Source organism: Carassius auratus, chromosome 7 (assembly GCF_003368295.1).
Source record: "Carassius auratus strain Wakin chromosome 7, ASM336829v1, whole genome shotgun sequence".
Taxonomy (NCBI): Eukaryota; Metazoa; Chordata; class Actinopteri; order Cypriniformes; family Cyprinidae; genus Carassius; species Carassius auratus.
The window spans coordinates 3,320,551-3,333,221 of NC_039249.1; the positions used below are offsets into that span (position 1 = coordinate 3,320,551).

The window sequence follows — 12,671 nt, forward strand, 5'->3', positions numbered from 1 at the left end:
CCGGCATACGTGAATGAAGACTTGCCCGTTTCAAACACGGGGGATATATCTAACACATCTGTCATGGCGATTCAACCACAAATCCATTTAAAGCTGTACTCCGTGACAGAGCCCAGATTGGATTTCAGTAGAAGGATACAGCATACAGCATAAATGATTATTAAATGGGGGTTTAATCGGGAGGATCTTGACAGCTAAAGGAACGGCATAAAACAGGATAAGAACTGTGCATATAATTCAGGCAATTCGCATATAGTCTGAGGGACATTGACCTATTATATTTATATTTTACACACAAAAAAAAACATTTCAGACTCAATCAATTCTAGGCAAAAATGCATTAGGCCTATATTAAGACTATATTTTTGTCACTGGTTTGCATCCGAAAATAATGCTCACATAAAAATAAAAAATAAACAATTACGCTGTATTCACACGGTGTGTGGTGAATTAAAAATACATTTGCAAACGAGTAGCCTATATATATAGCCTATATATATTTACGATACTAAATACGCATTAAATCTCGCTTGTGCTGTAAATAGATAAATATTTGTCAATATGCTAAATTTATGACCACATCTTCTTTGTTAAGCGGCATGCCCTGGCCATTCAAATCTTATGAAGTCTAATCCGATCATAAATTGCTCTATCGGACCAATCAGGCACCTCCGAGGCATCATTCAGTGGGACTCAAGCGGAGGACTTTATTGAGTCTCATTGTTGTGGCTGTCAGTCCTCAAAGGACCCTTGCAGGGGCCTAGATATAAAGGACCCCTTCCCAAACGGAGACGTCCAGAAGTAAATCGCCTCTCGTTCAGTTCAGAGCTTGGCAGAAGAGACTTTTCTAATCCTAACAGGAGGAACCGTATCGTGTAATTTGCCATTAAAATAGCCGGGACAATGATGATCCCCAGTGTTATTGCACCACCTGCAATATATTCAGCATTTATGCGTCCTGCAGCATCGTTGCATTCGCCTTTCCCGGCTCACCCGAGCTTTCTGGTGGAGGACCTCATGCGCATCAACAGACCCAGGGGTTACCTGAACCAGGACGCGCACTCGCCATGCGCCTCTCCTCCTGCTTCAACACCTCTTTCCATCCCGGATCACTCCAGGCTATTGGACAGAGTCAGCCCCAGCATCACTGAGAAACATGGATCTAGCTCGCCCAAAACGTCATTGTCTTCCAAGGATCCAACTTACCTCAAGTTTGGGGTGAGTGCCATCTTGGCACCATCACCAAAGAAAGGTGAGTGTTTAAAATAAACCTAATATTTCCATTACTAATGAAAAATTATAAGTTAATACAGCACTAACTTCTGTTTGCGTTTCTGTTTTAGTCACATCTCCACAGTCCCTTTACGGCATGCATCCCAAAGGATTCTCAGTGCCTTATTTTGATGGTTCATTCTGCCCTTTCATTCGTTCCTCGTACTTCCCTGGTGAGTATTCAGATTTAAATGCTTGTACAGTCCACTTAAGTGGTTTTAATTCAGCCAACACTACTGTGAGTAGGGACTAGGGAGAGAGAGGCAAAATAATTTGAGTTTAGTTTAATCGATTGACAACGTGAGGTTCTTCTCTTTAAGTCGTAAAATTACTAGCGCTTTTGGCGCAGGTCTCTCCCACAGTGAGGGGGCATTTCGGCCGGCTGACTGCCAACAATGCCGTCAGCACCATGACCAATCTGGTCAGCTCCCTCCGGGGCAAACCACCCACAATCCCGCCAAAGATAGACTTTTAACCAGCGACAGAGGGGCGTTTACCAGTCATGGGCTAATTTGCCCATTAGGAGCCATTGAGCGGTTTCAATATTCTCACAAGACCTCATAGTGTGATTGGTGTTTGTGGAAAGAGTTGCAAAAGAACAATATCAAGACCTGTGCGTTTGGAACGGAGAGCGAGGAATCAATCAAAAATAAATAAACACTGAAAATGTAGCTGCCAAGATCAGCTGACTCTGTGCCACACACACTTCGGTTTGGAAGTGCTTTACACATGCTACTTCTCACAATGATATTTAAAATACGAGCTGTTGAGTCATTAAATGTCTACAGTCAATTCTTTCGCCAAATGATAATAGAGCACGACTCTTTTCACTGCGCGCGCTGAATCTACCTTAACATAACAACTTGAGCTCTCTCAACTGATTTTCGTGCCCCTTTAATGAAAATGATTTGAGGGCAAAAACGCGTTCCCCGGTCATCAGTATTCCTGCATGCAGTTGTGTTCAGTTTGAAAGTGTAAATCTCCTTTGTGGCAATAATATATGGCCTTAGCCGTCTGTCCGGAGTCTTTTCTCATCCAGTTCATTACTACACAATTACCGTTCACGGTATATTACCTCTTATGTCCTTCATTTGGAGGCTCTTAGAAAAGGATACTCTGCCTTTTTACCATACCAATGCAGCCTGGATCTGGGCCATGTGCTAATTAGTCACCTCGTGCCATTTCACTCAAAACATTTCAAGAGAGAAAAAAATAAATAATGATTATAATGAATTAAAGAGTTCTTTCTCCCTGATCATTCAGCACTCTAGACTGTCCCTGGGAAAAGCAACACCCAATTGCCCTTAGTAACGCGATGTTAACTTTTAGCCTCCTGGGCGAAAGACGAAATATAATTCTTTGAAACCGTTGTGAATGAGTGCATGAATGCATTATTTACATTATTTACTTGTCTCTTGTAACAGCTCCTTCATCGGTTGTACCCATTCCTGGAACTTTCTCCTGGCCTCTTGCTGCGAGAGGCAAGCCCAGAAGAGGGATGCTCCGTCGGGCAGTGTTTTCTGATGTGCAACGCAAAGCTCTGGAGAAAATGTTCCAAAAGCAAAAATACATCAGCAAGCCAGATAGGAAAAAACTTGCAGGCAAACTCGGACTAAAAGATTCACAGGTGAATATACTTTTTTTTTTTTTTTTTTTGGATGCATTTAAATGTCTGAAATAATTTAGATATTTTTGATTTATGTTAATTGTTGATAGATGCAAAAGTTAAGATTCAATAACTAACATTAAAATCTCTTCAAACAGGTCAAAATCTGGTTCCAGAACCGGAGAATGAAATGGAGAAACTCCAAAGAGAGGGAGCTGCTGTCTGCAGGCGGATGCAGAGAACAAACCCTGCCAACCAAAACAAACCCTCACCCAGATCTCAGCGACGTGGGTAAAAAGTCTTCCGAGGATGAGGAGGATGAAGACGACGCTTGTGCTACATCACATTTCTGTCTCTCACCGGCACGCGAACTTTCAAACAGCACTGATTCCAGAATTTCATTTAAACACTCGGACTTTTTTGAATCAGAGGATGAAATAACGGTTTCATAAGCGACTTTAACAGCTGTATAATGTCTGTATTCAAGCACAAGTGTACGCCATAATAACCATTTTGTGTTTTGTATTGGCGTGTAATTTCACTTCTACGTTCGAACGAGTGTTTGTAGCAAATATTTTCCACATCACTTTATATTTACTTATTTGGAAATTCCTCGCAAAATGATTTTGCTGTGTCGCACAGCTTTTTGGGGGGGAACTGTACAGTATTTTGTACAAATATTTTTGTATGGATATTTTATACCAATAATTTTGAGTTTTAGATTCTTTATTAAAGTTTTAGGCGTATGAATAATTTATACGAGTCTCTTTGTGACACATTATATTATGTATATGTTGAAAATGTTTTGTATTGTTTGCAAATAAATTGTTCATTTCATCGTCTCTCTTTAGGGTGGTTGATTACAAATAATTAGGCCTATGAATAATTTGCGAAAGGTAAACCAATACCAAGAAATAATAGGCCTAACACCCAAATGAATAAGATATATAGCCTTCAAGCCCTTTGAACAGCCTGCTTCAAAATTTACAGTAAGATTTAATTATCGAATAGAATCTCTTAATATAGGAAATCTCTCTTTATAATTACAGTTTTGAAGTGGGAAAAAATCCTTTACTTCTGTAGATATATTGAGCTCAGTCAGTAGGCCTAACATTTTAACGTCGTTAGTTTTAATCAGAGCCATATAGAGAGAGAGTTGCGACAACGGAAGTTCGAAATGTTTAGTTGTCACGTGATTCGTGTAGACTTCAAATAGTTCCAGGAAGTGCGTTGGCGGCCATTCAAACTGATAAGAGTAGAGTGACAGAACTGCGATTTCTGGTAATAAGGAGTCAATAAATGCATTTATTTTATATGTTTATACAACACACTGACATATGTATGTAGCATGAGTATGTAGTTACAGCGATGTTGCTTTTAAAATATCAAATCGGGTAATATTTGAGGATTAGTGTTCAATTACCGTTATTTTAAAAACGTATTTCAGGCTAACGTTAAGTTTTATAAACACGGGTTACTGTTGCCTTTTTACGTTACATATTGTCCATTTTTTCACTGATCTAATGTTAACTCATGTCATATTGATGACTTTCAGGTAGTACAGAGACAGGCTGGTGACAGGTGATTTTCAGCTGGGACCGCACTATGGGTCAATTAACTGTTACCAGCAGTAATTAGCATGTTAAATAAATGTAAAATGAAGCTTACCGTTTATAATTCTTACAATTACATATAGTAATATAATTATGTATTATAAATAATATACCTATTATATCTAGTATAATTATTACAATACTTATTCATGTATACAATATATTCAGGTTTAAAACAACTTAAGCATACTCGTATATAAACATGTACACTGCCATTCAAAAGTAATGATGCTGAAAATTCAGGTTGGCATCACAGGAGTATATTCCATTTTAAAACAGAAAACAGTTATTTTAAGTTGTAATTATACAATTAACTATTTACAGCAATTCATGAATACATTTCTAATAAATTTAATAGCATGACAAGCATATTGTATGTGTCCTTTCTTTAATGTTGTCCTTGCATAGTCTCCACCATGGTTTACTGTGCTGCATGGGGATGCTCCACTCAGTCAGAGAAAGGTGTGCGAATGTATGGCTTCCCCGCTGACATAGAGAGGAGAAAATAATGGTTGGCTCAAGTCAGCAGGAGCAATCTAAATACAAATAAAAATTACAACAACAAAAAATTGTTAGGTAATTATACTTACATTTATTTGCACTTTTTTACATTGACAATGTTTTACTAGAAATAAGGAACAAGCAAAGCCTTGCAAAACCCAGGGAGCTGAGACTCATGGTGAGACATTGCAGGGAGTCATCAGTGTTACCTATAACTGTGCATTTAACCACCATGTGATATGTACTGTATGTGGGTAGACAAAAAAAAAGGTGTGTGTGGAAACTAAACTGAAGTCAGTATGCAGACAAATTGCGGCAAAGCAATTTGTCATGACCAAAAAATTCAAGAGTAGGCTGAGACCAGATGCTATTCCCACAATCTTTGTACATCGTCCTGTGGTCAAAAAGAGGAGGGCCCTGCTCCACGATGCACCCCTAGACCTGTGAACATACAAGAAATGGCTACTGATTACAGCTATGTTATTTCAGGTGATTCATATATAATAAGTACAAACTCGTACTAGTTGAAGTAAAGTGATGTGATATTTTCAATATTTAACATTAGCAAAACCATGTATTCTACCTCTATCAGTTTCAAAGGTTGAGGAAAAAAGAACGAGGACACTCAGAGAAGGTAAAGTGAGAGCGAAGAAAAAGGACATGGCTAGAGAGGAGAGACAGGGACAGGTGACACTGCCCAGTCAACCAGCAGCAAGTCAGTCAGCAGCCAGTCAGCATTCCTGTGAACCATCAGCCAGTTACCTGGGTCTATTAAAAAAATTTAAGAGACAAGAAAAAAAAATAAAGATCAAGCAATGCAAAGGCAGCACTAAGAAAAATAATGAAAATTCAGCTATCAAAAAAAAAAAGGTCCCCTCAGCTCTCCTGACCTGCATCCTCACTGATGCTCCATCACAGAACAGTGCAGTGGCACCACTAATCCTCCACCCACCAGAACCCACAGAATGTTACAGTATGTTACTTTTATACACTAACAAGTTTAAGTATATAATACAGTATTATTATATAATATAGACAGGTAATAGTAAATGAATCACAATGACTAAAAACACTCCACCCATGTTTTTGCAAACTCAATTCACTCTAAATGTATATCAATAGGGTGCATTTTATTATTAAGTGATTTAATACGTGTAATAAGGAACAAACTTTATAACCTCATTTTTACCACTTCCACTCACCGCTGTCACACGTTATATTGAACTAACGTAATAGGCTATGTAACGTTAGCTAACTTTCCCCACCCTGCAAAAAAATGTTTATACTGCTTTTTTTCTAATTGCAAACACGATGGATGAAACTGAATTATGAGAACAGATTTTACAATTATTAGGGTGTTCGTTACTAACTTTATTCAGCTCCAGTCCTAGCCTAATCTGTTAGTTATCTGATAACAAACCTTAAATCTACTCATTTAATGAGTGATTATCTGCTAGAAGGTTTTAATTTGCAATTTATTGTTATTAAGATGTACTGATAATATTCAATCTTATTATTTAAACGTCTTACCTGTTAAAAGTGCGTCGCAAACGGTTTGTTCTGCTGCATCTCTATGGCGCGGCATAGGTTTGCTGCTACTTCCGGGAACTATTGAGAGGCTCCACGAGCCGCCATTGCTGTAAAAAAAGCGTTCCATTGGAGTCAATGGAGTTGTCGCAACTCTCACTCTATATGGCTCTGGTTTTAATGCGCTCTCACCGCAGTCTCCGTTTCGAATATCCTGACCTGAAGAACTAAATAACTAGCAAATAAATAGCAGAAACTAGAGACTAAACAGAATCAGAAAGTTTATCTGGATTCAGAAAAAAAAGAAAAGTTTTTGAATTAATAAATAGGAATCTCAATTTAAAAGTCGGAAACAGACAGAACACATTAAATCACTGATCTGTTCTCTGTTATAGGTGTATTAAATCTTATTTAAATACGAAACGAATTTATACAAAATAATATGAATGAACTAAGGCATTAACATAACTTATTCCGTAAAAGGCGCGAAAACTCACGTAGGCACAGAGTCAGTTCACTGAATCAGTTCATTTAAATGAACCTTCCGATTCACTAAGACAAATCGAACTTTGCTAACCTTTTATTACTTCTGCCCGCACTGTTTTGAAACTGCTTGGGCAACATCTAAAATGTGTCATAAAACAGCAATTAAGTATTTCTTCATCAGTAGGCCTAGCCTACTTGTTGCGAAATGTAGCTTGTCATTACTGAAAAGCTTTTGTCCATACTAATAACTGAATAAATATTAGTAGCATGTAATGTTTTGTTAATTTTTTGTTAATCCCCAACAATTGAAAACATCTAAATATGAATTAGGGTAAATGGGAACGGGTCATACAAACCACAGCACGCACATACGCTATGTTGCATAGTAGAATAAACGTGTGTTTCTTCAAAATGATCTTTTGAGGTATGGTCATTTACATTGTAGAGCAAAACGTGAATTTATAAATTCAAGTGACAACCACTGACCTTTTTGTCCCTATACTGTATTTGGATATTTCCGAGGGAAGACATGGAGAAGTAGTCTTGGCCTACAAAGGTCACTGATGTCAATTGACTGAGCTCCTATCAAATCAAAATATCTTAGCATTGTCTAATTTCATCAGGTTTATTTTTTGGAATGGGGGTGGAGGGTGGGGTGTTTCACTCTGAACCATATTCCACTTGTAGAATATATAACAAATAATTTTACATGGTTCGCCTGCATCATTTTTCCTTTTTTTTTTTTTTTGAACGTTCACAAGAACATTAGTTCGGTTGCAGGGGATGTTTAGAAGTTAAAACCGGAATTACATAAGTGTAGCTATTTTTTTACCAATTTCAAAAGATAGCCTACACTCTCAGGTGCACTGGGAGAATCTCAATCAATTCATCATAGTATACATCAGTGACATCCTCATCTACTCTTGGAGCCTGGCCGAACACCGCCAACATGTCCGAACTGTCCTAGCTCGGTAACGGCAATTCCACCTCTTCCTCAAAACTGAGAAATGTACCTTCCACCAGTCCTCAGTTCACTTATTGGGATATGCCATTGCAGGGATCCACCGGGACGAGGGGAAGATCGAAGCCATCACTTCCTGACCACTAACATCCTCCCGAGGTGACCTGCAAAAGGATGGGAATGGGTAAGTTTCAGGATGGTTTCGGTCTTGGACCGGGGTACCACCAACAACTTCTCCTCAACTTCTCCTCCCCCCTCCCCCACCACTCATTCCGCTACCTATGTTGGGGTGGGGTTTCCCCTCGGCGATGCGGCCGAGTTCGGCTGCCTGCGCATGGGCTGGCACCATGGGCTTGAACTCCCATTCGTGGGACTGCTGGGCGGCGCAGACAGGGGAGAGGCCAAGCCTTGCCAGGATCTCTTGCTTGACTTCGGCATAGTCGTCAGCGACCGTCAAGGGGAGCGAAAAGTAAGCCCTTTGTGCTTCGCCGGTGAGGAGGGGTACCAGCGCACATGCCCATTCCTCCTCGGGCCATTCCTCACGGTGGGCGGTGTTCTTGAAGACCTGTAGGAAGGCCTCCACATCGTCATCGGCTGTCATCTTTGGTAACAGGCGGGTGGCTTGTGCCCGAGGTTCAGGTGACGGAACGCGCTGGGCTACAGAGGCTCGGACGGTGGTGAGTTCATCCTCTGTCCTGCCCAGGTGAGTGGCGAGGTGTTCCACTATTTGCTTCTGGCGGATACTCACTTCCGCGAAGCGTTGCAAGACTTCTTCCATCGCGGGGACACGCACAAGCCGACTTCCGTGGTGCTGGGGCCACAAACAAGGAAAGAAGGGAAAAAAAAGTTAGGGGTTGGGGCGGTGAACTTGTCGGTGATCCTTCCCTAAATTGCCTGCATTCTCCACCACTGTCACGGGGTGAAGAATCACTCGACAAGGTTTCGTGAATATAAAGCCCCGGAGGGTGGATTTATTCAAGGTGCAAAGTGCCTGGTGAAGTGAAGTGAGCCGCTTCGTGATGGCTTGTGTTTCCCGTGCGTTCCTGTGCTCTTCGGTGCAAACCCAAAGTGAAAGTGGGTGTCCAGACGTGCTCCAAGGTGAGTGGGCTGTCGGTCACTGACTGCTTTCTGAGGAGAAACGAGAGAAGGATTAGACTAGCGTTTCATTCGGCTCAAGATCGTCTTGTGAGTGCAGCGTGTGCTGCTTAAAAGTGCGCGGACTGATGGGGTGCAGCTGTGACCAATCAGCCGGCGGTGAGGACGTGCAAGTGTTCTGCGTTGATTGCCAGGGCAACGCTGATTCCTCCGAAGACTTTTATGTTACTATATAATTAGTAACAGTGTTATGTTGGCCATTTACATTTACATTATTCAAACAGATGTCTTCTAGTTTCAAATTACATTTTTCCTGAGAAATATCTCTGTATCAGACTGCTTCTATTTGAAATATCCAAAAGCACCTATTTACAAGCAAGCAGTCCTCAAAATCTGTCTGGACATGTCTGTTTTTATAACTGCTACACATTCCTCCTGATGTTGACAGATTTTAGTTTCTGACATGTAACCTTATATATTTGCTCATTTTAAAAAGATAGCTTCCTCTTAATATAGCTTCCTCTTTGCTGCATAAAAAGCATCTGCTACAGAATAAATGGAAATGTATTAATTTTCCCCAGAGCGGGACCTGATAAAGACGAAAGGAGGAGTAGCTTGGGTCATGGTATCCACCCCCTGTGCACTTTCCTGATCGCGACAGTAAGTAACTTCTCACATTTTGTGGCTGAAAAATCATGCATTCTGCACAAGCAGATGCTTGTAACGTATGAATATTTTTAAATCTAACAAAAGTGAATTTTAATATACAATTCTTCTACATTTACCTTGAAAGCATTATGTCTTCTTCTATGTAACTTAATACAAATTATTCTTTTATTTATAGGTATATAAGCATTTAAGGAGATATCCATAATGGCAGAATCTAATGAGCCAGCGTCCTTCATGGACTTGGCTATTGTCATGAAGTATTTAGACCCAAAAATGTAATTATCAGAAGCTCAAATCCAGGTTTCAGAGCTCAAAAAATGTGTTTCTGACATGCTGAATCTAACACTTTGTCTATCATTATTATTCGCTGATGAGAATTCACTTGCTCATGGTTTGAGCTTACGTGGCACTGCAAAGGAACAAATTGCTGCTATTGACTACAAGAAATCTCATCCATCATTGAAAAATGTTAACTATTATGAATCTGTTTATACATCTCCTCATCGAATTGTAAATGAATTGCTCGAAGCTAAAAAAGGAAATCTAGATTATAGGAAAGCTGTAGAATCACGCAATGATTGTGACATCTCAGCATTATACCAAGATGCTCATACAATGTTTCTGATGAAGAGGCTCTTCAAGCTTTCCACATTGCCATTCAATATCTAAAAGGGGAGCAACGTACATCATCTCAGTTCATAAAGTGTGACAGCCGTGAGCTCACAGAGATCATCTGATGTGTAAACCGATATTTCATAGAAGAAAGCATAAATTTAATCGGCCTTGAAATAGTTAAAAACGTGATGGATAGTATTAATCAAAGCACAGAACCTCCAAAACCAGATGGGTATATTTTTTCCTAGGATGTACACTTGCTGTCTAAAGTTGATTGCCTCAGGTATTACTATTTACAGAGAAATATAATATTTAGAAAGAAGAGTGATGATTACATAATTCCAGAGTGGGAGAGAATGGGTCAAAACTGTTATCTATGGTACATTTTTCGTGCACGGAGTAAATACAGCGGGAAGGACTTTTACGCTGTACAATTAAAAAAGACTACTACAATCGGGGGTATTGTTCATGAATTTAAAGTTGATTTCAGAGCCAGCGAAGATCCTGACCTTCTGAAACGATTTCAAGATGGCAAAATAAACGGAAACTGTACTAGTGAATTCCAGGGAACATCTGCATATAGCTGGAGCAGAGATGGCAAACCTCCTGCGCACCCATACTTCATTGTGGCTCAACTCTACTGGCCTCGAATTCCACTCAATTCAAACTACAAGCTGGAACAAATCACAGATAATGTTGCCCTAAGCGTACTTTATGATGAGATACCTGCTCTAGAGGAAAAAACAACAACCGATTTTAAGACATACACTTGGTTTTTGAACAAACCAGAGAATGCGGTTAATAACTTCAGAGAACTGAAAGATTATTCTGAAGGTCAGATGTTCTCTGATGATTACTTGCGTCCTTCAACAGAACCCCTTAAGACTGATGGTTTTACTTATGAGTGGTCAAGAGAAGAACATGAGAGCACACACCAAGACTTCACCTTAATATTCAGAGCGAGGCCAACCTGTGAAAGAGTTCCTCAGGTCATTACAGAGGAAACGAGAATAAGATTGGATTACTGGCAGTATATCAAAGAGTTTGTCTTCTTTGGTGGGTCACGCCGTGAAGGAGCAGTGGTTGCCCCGGATCCGGCCTGGATTGATCAGGCACTCAGGAATGGGGTCGCCATATTTGGCACTGTTTTTTGCCACCTTTGACCAATGGGGGAGTTGTGAAAGACCTGGAAGAACTGGCAAAACTGGAGAACCGGCAGAAACTAGTGGACATTGCCCACCGATTAAACTTCGAAGGGTGGTTTCTGAATACCGAAAGCTACGATGGCTATAGAGAACCTCTCTTAAATACGCTGAAACTCACAATTCAGAAAATGGATCTCAGGGGTAAACAAATGATCTGGTATTTACCCAACTGTGAGCAAACCAAAAATTTTGACCCAGAATTAAAAGGAGTAAGGATGACGTGTGATGACAAAATCAATAACACAGCTTTTGCCTTTTTGGAAGAGGGAAAAAGTTGCATTTGAATTTTGAATTGGTTAACCAAATGTTTTCTAATCCTCGGAATTACCTCATGTTTGTTGATGAACCCTACTGGGTAAACACACTTAAACACAGATGGTATTTAGTCGACCCTATCAGATTTCCATATGCGCAGAAGTGTCTTTGGCAGTTCTTTCTAGGTGAAAATGGTCTGGAAAGAAACCCTACAGATACATTTAGCTGGTATGGAATTGCTAAATATGCAAAACAAAGAAAATGATTAAGTAAAGATTTAACTATGCATTTTCTCAAGTTGTAATTCAAGCTGTCCAAGAGATTTTGATTTCATCACCTTAAACATCAACATTAGAGTTCAAACCAGCCATAACTGAAGCTGCATCTTATTTCTGTTTCACACTTTATGAAATACAGTACATTACACAGCTTTCTATACCCTTATCTTACAATGCACACCACTTCATTGTTGGAAATTGAATATGTATCTGAGACTGTTCATCTTTTTCTGTTCTTTATTAGAATGATTTTAAAGCTCATTTAAACTCTTGTAAATACAGATAATGCATATACATTATTCTGTGTTGTTTATTTGTTCTATTGTATCTTTAAAAAAAGTAGTATGAAAATGCATCACATCAATCCTTGTGAAAAAAACACCTAAATGTTCATTTTATTCTGTGCTTAGGATTAGTTTTCTTCCTTTCATATAAACAGGAAAGTCATATTTTAGCCAACAGCCAAATGGGTTGCTTTAAATAGTTAAATTGTTGCTTTAATTGTATTTTTTGTTTATGATTGAATGGAAAATGTTGATTGAAGATAATTTTTTGTATAATGTTTATCATTGTTCTGCTTGTATGAAG

At 39.4% G+C, this 12,671-nt stretch overlaps 1 protein-coding gene and 1 long non-coding RNA gene across 2 annotated transcripts; one reads left to right on the forward strand and one right to left on the reverse strand.

Moving 5' to 3' along the window:
- The first annotated feature begins 776 nt into the window (after window positions 1-776).
- LOC113105543 (homeobox protein DBX1-A) lies at window positions 777-3,720 on the forward strand. Its single transcript, XM_026266653.1, has 4 exons — window positions 777-1,252; window positions 1,344-1,445; window positions 2,697-2,899; window positions 3,037-3,720. Exons 1-4 carry the CDS (start codon window positions 904-906, stop codon window positions 3,328-3,330), a joined length of 948 nt encoding a protein of 315 aa, XP_026122438.1. The 5' UTR covers window positions 777-903; the 3' UTR covers window positions 3,331-3,720.
- Window positions 3,721-5,366: 1,646 nt separating this feature from the next.
- On the reverse strand, window positions 5,367-6,688 carry LOC113105272 (uncharacterized). The gene is made up of 3 exons (XR_003292328.1): window positions 6,523-6,688; window positions 5,576-5,760; window positions 5,367-5,433 (listed from the first exon to the last, which is right to left on the reverse strand). It is a non-coding gene; the product is annotated as an uncharacterized LOC113105272 (long non-coding RNA).
- Window positions 6,689-12,671: the final 5,983 nt, after the last annotated feature.

Bases quoted from the DNA above. Each gene is read 5' to 3' on its own strand.
- LOC113105543 (XM_026266653.1), top strand. From the start codon at position 904: ATGATGATCCCCAGTGTTATTGCACCACCTGCAATATATTCAGCATTT. The intron at 1,253-1,343 runs GTGAGTGTTTAA...TTTCTGTTTTAG, and splicing joins GGCACCATCACCAAAGAAAG to TCACATCTCCACAGTCCCTT. The intron at 1,446-2,696 runs GTGAGTATTCAG...CTCTTGTAACAG, and splicing joins TCGTTCCTCGTACTTCCCTG to CTCCTTCATCGGTTGTACCC.